Source organism: Ochotona princeps, chromosome 12 (assembly GCF_030435755.1).
Source record: "Ochotona princeps isolate mOchPri1 chromosome 12, mOchPri1.hap1, whole genome shotgun sequence".
NCBI lineage: Eukaryota > Metazoa > Chordata > Mammalia > Lagomorpha > Ochotonidae > Ochotona > Ochotona princeps.
This window is the reverse complement of record NC_080843.1, coordinates 68,191,723-68,199,113: the sequence shown is the minus strand read 5'-3', so window position 1 is coordinate 68,199,113 and position 7,391 is coordinate 68,191,723. Positions and strand designations below refer to the sequence as shown.

At 48.5% G+C, this 7,391-nt stretch overlaps 1 protein-coding gene across 1 annotated transcript; it reads right to left on the bottom strand.

Moving 5' to 3' along the window:
- Window positions 1-2,129: 2,129 nt before the first annotated feature.
- GJB6 (gap junction protein beta 6) lies at window positions 2,130-6,810 on the bottom strand. The gene is made up of 2 exons (XM_004577593.3): window positions 6,706-6,810; window positions 2,130-3,510 (listed from the first exon to the last, which is right to left on the bottom strand). The coding sequence occupies exon 2, from the start codon at window positions 3,491-3,493 to the stop codon at window positions 2,708-2,710; it is 786 nt and encodes a 261-aa protein (XP_004577650.2). The 5' UTR covers window positions 3,494-3,510; window positions 6,706-6,810; the 3' UTR covers window positions 2,130-2,707.
- Between the last annotated feature and the right edge of the window lie 581 nt (window positions 6,811-7,391).

Sequence of the window (7,391 nt, the reverse complement as noted above, 5' to 3'; positions counted from 1 at the left end):
ACTGGTGTTGTGGTGCTGCGAGTCAAGCCGCTGCCTGCGATACCGACATCCCGTATGGGTGCTGCTTCATGGTTCTGATTGTTTCCTTTCCCATCTCGCTCCCTGCTAGTGGCCTGGGAAAGCAGCGAAAGATGGATCCAGTGCTTGGGCCCCTGCACTCATGTGGAAAACCTAGGGAATCTCCAGACTTCTGGCTTTGGCCTGGTCAAGCCCTGGTCTTTTCAGCCATTTCAAGGAATGAATTAGCAGGTGGTTGCCCGTCTCTCCCTCTCTTTCTGTAATTGTGCCTTTCAGGTAAATACATAAATCCATATGGGGCGCATGTGCTTGAAGGGGGAGGATTAACCAATGCAGCCATTGTGCTGGGCCCTCTAAGCAGACTATCAGGCAGGCGGGATGGTTCAATGGCTAAACCCTCACCTTGCAAGCACTAGGGTCTCATATGGGTACTGGTTCATGTCCTGGATGCTCCATTTCCCTTCCAGCTCCCTGCACGTAACTGGGAGGGCAGTAGAGCCTGACCAAAAATCCTCAAGACCTTGAATCCATGTGGGAGACACAGAAGAAGCTCTTGGCTCCTGGCTTTGGATCAGTTCAGTTTTCTCCATTGCACCTATCTGGGGAGTGAACCAGCAGATGGAAGATCTTTCTCTGTTTCTCTTTCTCTCTGTAATATGACTTTCCAGTAAAATTAAACAAATCTTAAAAAAGGAAAAAGAGGGCTATCAGAGGAGATTCAGGAAATAGGAATGTTGATGAGGACTTTCCAATGTGATGACCTGTGAATTTGACAGATGGGGCCTCGGTTTTATAGATAAGACCAGCATCTTTCGTAGTTTGAAGTATGTAACTGGGATTTATTTAATGCTGTGACACAGAAGTGTGCCTTTAGGGGCAGCGTGTGCTGTGAGGCCCTCACTTGTGCCTGCTCTTTATGGGCAGGAGTTGGGTAGAGGAGAGGGGAATGAAGGTGGCAGGGGATTCGCACGTACCCTGCCCCTTTCCAGGCTGGGGAACCTCTTCTCTGCCAAGGTCCATCTGGGTATCTATAACATCACTTGAGTGCCAAGTAAAATCAGCAACTTAAAAATGAGCCTGATACAGATATTTTGAGCTGTGAGTCCTGCCTGTGGTTGCCGTGGCAGGGCCAGACCACATGAGTTTGCTGACATTCTGTTCTGTACGCCTGCTAGCCAGAGGTTGTGTTCATGTGATCTGCACCTGTGCTGCAAGAGTATGGGGAAATCTGCAAATCCCTGGGGAGAAGCAGGATTCCCCCTACCCTGCCTTGCAGAGTGCAAAGCTATGAGTGTGCCTCTGGGTTGCCATGGGCTGAATGATGCAGGTGAGGCCTGGGAGGCAAGCTTCTTGCAAGGCTGCTGCTCTGGTTGGGTACGCTGGGAGACCTGTGAAAAGAATGAGTTCTGGGGTGCTCAGCCAGGAAGGGATTGACACTGGTCTCCCTGGAAGCCCTTCAAGGGGAGTTTGCTAGAAGCAAACAAGCCTGACATCTTCTTCAGCCACTAACCTGCTTCTCCTCTTGCCATGGGTCTGCTGTCTCTCTCACACACACACACTTCAGCCATGATGTCATCAGTGTGCTGTGATGGACCAGAACCGAGAGGATACTAGCATCAGATTCTTGGACCTCTCGACTGTACGAGCTCAGCAAACCTCTTTGCTTTGTGTGACTCAACTTCTGGGGTATTTGTCATAGTAACACACAATGGGTGAGGATGGTGGCTCAGGACCTTCCAAGACTCCTCTCGGTCAGGGCTGGGCGATCTAGAGGAGTCCTGCCAGCCATCCACCCTTCTCCAAGCTGGCAACCAGGTAGGCCTGATGTGCAGATGCGAGTGTCCCTGCTGAAGCCCAAGGCCCCACCCCACCACAGGAACTGGTGTCCTCCCCAGCAAAGGCAACACAAGAACTTGCCACTCCACCAGGGCTGGCGGGAAAGTGCAAGAATGTGGCAGAAACTCACAATGCACAGAAAGTCTGAAGCAAGAGATCAGGCTTTATTAAGGTGATCACATTCTGTTTTCCTTTGTTCACACCGATTGGCAAATAGGCTAATTAAAAAAAACCCACACCCATACAGCTCTATCGACACTGATGAGGCAGTGAAAACGCATTGTACAGTCCACCTTAGGAGGCACGCAACACTTCACAAAGGTGTCAACAGACAATTCAAAATAGTATCTACAGGATAGACCCTCGTAAGTTCAACAGTTAGGCACTTGTGGTCTAAGTCTAGAATCCACATCGTCTATTTTTCCAGGTGAGGATGGCCAGTCATTATAAAAATACTTTATATGAATTCAAAACCAGAACTACAACAAGTTCAATTCTACAAAAATATGCCTTTGTCTAATAAAATGAGCAATTTCTGGATAAATGTTCTTTATCAACAGGAGTGACATAAGCTTGTCAGGAAGCACCAGCCAGGTCGAAGTGTCCAACTTGAAAGACACCTGGGATGGTGACTTCACGGCTCAGCTGTCACCCCAAGGGTCGCTTTCAGAGCCGCACCACGGGTTTCATAACGCTGCATGGAAACGGTGTACAAATATTCTACAAAAAGTTAACTCAAGTATCTATGTATTGCAAGAGTCCTTTGAAAAGACAGACCCTTCAGTCTAGCAAGGGAACTTTCAGGTTTGCACCGCCTTCCGGAGGCGACAAATGTGGTCTGGCTTTGAAATGCTTAACTAGGAAAACCTGTGATGGCATTTTGGCCACTATCTGAAATCAGCTCATTCATTTCATTCTCCTTACTCTCCCTGAGGGTGTGGTTGGGGTGGTTCTTGTGCGCCTGCGCCCTTTTGGAGCTCCTGAAACACACTTTGAGCAGCAGGTAGCACAGTTCAGCCACGTTCAGCAGCATGCAAACCACGGAGGCAGAAATCATAAAAACGGTGAACACAGTTTTCTCGGTGGGCCTGGAAATGAAGCAGTCGACCAGGTTGGGGCAGGGTTCAATTCCGCACTTCAGCACCCACGGCAAGTGGTACCCATTGTAGAGGAAGTAGAAGACGTACATGAAGGAAGCCTCGAAGATGATGCGGAAGAAGATGCTGCCGGTGTAGGTCCACCACAGCGAGCCCTCGATGCGCACCTTCTGCTTCTTAATGTCCTCCAGGTCTTTGAATTCGTTCCTCTTCTCTCCCCGCTGGAACTTGCGGGCGGTCTCGTGCCTGTAGTAGGCCACATGCATGGCCACCAGGAGCGCCGGGGTGGACACGAAGATCAGCTGCAGGGCCCAGAGTCGGATGTGGGAGATGGGGAAGTAGTGGTCGTAGCACACGTTCTTGCAGCCGGGCTGTAGCGTGTTGCACACAAAGTCTTCCTGCTCATCCCCCCACACTTCCTGTGCGGCTACCACCAGGATCATTACGCGGAAGATGAAGAGGACGGTGATCCACACCTTCCCGATGCTGGTGGAGTGCTTGTTGACACCCCCGATGAACGTGTGCAGGGTCCCCCAATCCATTGTGCCCGCTTACGCCTCTGTGGGCCAAAAGGAGCAAAGGCCAGTGAGTGCCAACAGACGATGCTCAACAGTGACATCAGGGATGGGAGCGGGAATCGCTGCGAGTAGGCTGGGACATTCTATGACCACAGCCCTCTGATCTGATAGAGGCTTTCCTGACTGATACACAGCGGCCACTCTAAAAACACATACATATATACAACTATATATGTTGATTCTTTATATGTATATACATATATGTGTGTGTGTATGTACATATGTATGTATTTTACCAGAAGTAACTTTCTTGGAGAGAGGTTGTAAAATCAGCGTCACTTAACTGAAATAAGATGTTATAGAAGGATTTCAGAAAGTCTAAAGAAATGGAATTAAAATCTGTTTACTTTGGTGCAATTTTAAAATCCACGCATGGCTTTTTCATAATACACAAGCTTTTTGAAGACCCTTTCATATATGAGATTGCAACTGCCATTAGTGTCGGAACACAGGTAAGCTCCCTTTTGATCATTATGTAAATGCACACTGTTAATAGCTCGATTTTCCCAAAGGACTCTCAAAACTTGCACAGTGGATTTCATTCATATCCTGGCTTGTCCAAGAAAAAAAAAATCATTCACTGAAGGGCCTCATCTAGTTTCCCCAACAGACTAAGAAGGGCAAAAAGAAACCAAATACTAATTTGCTCTATACAACATGTTTATAGTGACTTGTAACGTGAACAGCATCATGCACTGTGATCATGTGTTCTTAGGAACTACCCGAGGAGCCTCTTCCCAAACAGAATCACAAGGTCTCGCACAAACCACTCTCTTGTTCTCCAGCATAATCAGGCCCCAGCGCTGGCTTTCTCTCAAAAGCAGATGGCGCTCTCCCCAGAACCAACGAGGGCACCAGGACCTGCTGCCGCTGCCGCCCAGGGCCTCCCTTCTTGCTCAGGGCTTAAAGAAAGGACGTCTCTACAACTACGGAAAACGCTGCTGTAGTTCCAACAGCGTTCTTCTTGTCTCAGCATTGCCACTGGAGACTAAGGAATCTGTCAGCTTTCTCTGTCAAAACACAAAGGGGCAGGTGTCCAGCCCAACAGTCAAGCCACTGCTTGGGGTCCACACTTCTGTGGCAGTGCCCGGTGGGAGTACCAGTTCCGCTCTCTCTTCCAGAGGCCTGCTGATGCACCCCCTGTGCAGCTCCCTTGCATGAGCTCCAGTCACCCATGCGGGGACCTGAAGGGCGCTCTGGGTGCCTGCCATGAGCGTAGCCCAGCCCCAGCTGCTGAAGGCATTCGGGGAGTGAACCAGAGAACAGAAGTGCTCTCTAGGTCATAGAGAAGTAAATAAAAAGAAAACGCCCCCAAACAACAAGATGACTCCTGGACTCCTCAGCAGGCGGGGGACCCTCCTTTTGGGGAATGTGCCCCAGTCATTTTTTGCAGGTGACTGTGGGAAGACGGAGCCACCAAAGTCTAGTGAAGTTTTTGTGAATCTTCTTACCTGCTCCTTCACTTCTCTTGCAGGCCCTCCCCTTTGCCTACAGTCCTGCCCTCCCCAGAGCAAGCGGAAAAATGGAGGCAGCTTGGCCCTGCCCAGGAGGAGTGGGCTCCTTGCGCTGCCCCGCTCTCTTCTTGGGATGGGGCCCTCCCGTACCCAAAGCAAGATTTTTTTTTCCCCAGATAAAAGAAAGTCAGCAGTTTGTGTTATGGAAGACCAACTCCCATTTGGGGTGATTCTGAGACTGTTTTGTTCTTGATCTGACTTTTGGGGACATTTTATCAGAAAGACAATGGGTTCACGCTTGAGGATGCATGCTGCGTCACCTGGTGCTTAGGTGCCAACTGCTGCTGTCTGAGCAGGCAGGCAAGTTGTGGCACACACCATGCAGGGAACCTAGCAACTTCTACATTGCGGTTCAAAGGCTTCTCCCTCTGCTTTGGCCTCTTAACCAAGCATACAGAACCTAATACAGGCATCCCTCTGGCCTCACTTTACAGCCAACTATAAAGGCTTCCACCCTGCTGTCAGCGCTAGCCGAGTGCCTGCCATGTGCACATGTTAGCTATATTGTTGCAGAACCCCCAGGCACACTCCAACGCTCAGCACGAGTGAGTGTTCAGGGAAGCCCAGGAGGAAGGGAGTGGGACGGCAGGCACAGAGGACCAATTCCAGGAAGGTATCTGGACTGGAGCACCTGACACCCTGAAGAGATACGCACAGTGGCACCTGCACCTAAGAGTGACGTCACTGAAGACTTGAAAAGTGAAAGCAGAACACAAGATCTCACAGATTCCACGTTTTTTTCTTTACAAACAAGCCCTAAGACCTTGTCGGCTAGCAGGTCACCAGCCCCCCAACATCCCAGCGTGACTGCAGTGCCTGGCAACAGGGAGACTCTCCACAAGGAGGATGAGGTGGGGATAAGGCGGGTGAGAGACACAGAAGAGTCCCCAAGTTTAAAGAGGACACTTGGCTCCAGGCCCTCCTCCTAATCTCCATAAAAACAAAATAACTTGAGGGAGCAATCTTCAACAAGAAACACCTTGGGGAAGGAGATCTGAAGGCTACATACTCTTTGGGAAATGATGAATAATTTCAGCCCTTTGAAACTGTAGGAAAAACAAAAGTCTCTTTCCCTGCATTACGGTGGTTGCAGCCAAAGGGGAGGAGCTTTTCTTATAAAAGGTAAACTATTAACTCTTCCGTTGTAAACCACAGGGGTGCATTTCAACCGGCACCTCCTGGGCTCTCTTTTAAGCAAAAAACAGACACACTCTACAGGTAGTCTGCACCTTGTAAGAAGCTGTATTTGGTCTTGTGGTGTTACGTTCTAAAGCGCTAGTCCTAAATATTTAGCCCTAAAAATACGTTAAGGCATTGACCTTACTTCTGAAGCTATACAGTATCGTAAAGACAGCTACTTCCTCCCCTTTTCAATTCAAATAATTCAAGTTGCTTAGCCTTTGCAGTCTCGTAATTTCTTGATCATTTGAAAATTTCTTATGTAAGAACGAATCACAACTAGTTTGTTGAATGATGTTATTTTAGCTTCAAAGACAATGAGGCTTAAAAGTTGGAGCATCATTCCTTACCGGAAGAGTACCCCTTTGAACCAGCTCACTTTATTCCCCTGTAAACGACCATCCTGAAGCCATTCAATGACTATTTGACAAATCTTGGACTAGCTGAGGACCAAGAGGAAGCACTAAAGCAAAATGGGCAAACCTGCGCCTTGTTTCCCACAATGCCCAGGGTGTCAAGCGCGTGCGCAAGGCCTTGGGGCTGTCTCCTCTTCCGCTGGCCTGAGGCCGACGGCGCACGGTGATGATGTAAGTACAGCCCTCCGCTCTGCAGCCAGAAGGCAGCCGGATGTCACCTGTGGAACAAGAACACGGTAATGACCGTCACTTCCTAGGAACTCCTCCAGCACCCGTCCACTGAATGAACGTTGTGGTTTTTCCTCACCCCTAGAACCGTGATGGAGTAAGCCTGGATACTGCCAGTCTCCTGATGTGTCAGTCTTGAAAAAAACACAAGAAATAGAAATATTCTTCTATATAGACTCTTTCCTCTGTGAAATAACAACAACAACAAATAATAGTCATACCCAAGTCCATTCCTTAAGGAGGAGCAGTGGGGAGAGCTAGAGAAACGGCATAAATTCCTTTACCTCAACTCAGCAGTTTTTAAACACCTTGGACTGTTTCATTAATCAAGACGAAGCTGAACCTTTTGTCTCTAGAAATCTCAGATCACCCAAGGGCCAACCTGATAGCTGATTTTTAAAAAATTGTACTGAAGTATAACTTTAGGAGCTGTCCTTTCAAAGACTAGTGACAATGGATTTAGGATTCATACACTTCTTCAGAATTAACTTCAAAAACCTTTGTCTGTCTACAACGTACAAGTGC

Bases quoted from the DNA above. Each gene is read 5' to 3' on its own strand.
- GJB6 (XM_004577593.3), bottom strand. From the start codon at position 3,493: ATGGATTGGGGGACCCTGCACACGTTCATCGGGGGTGTCAACAAGCAC.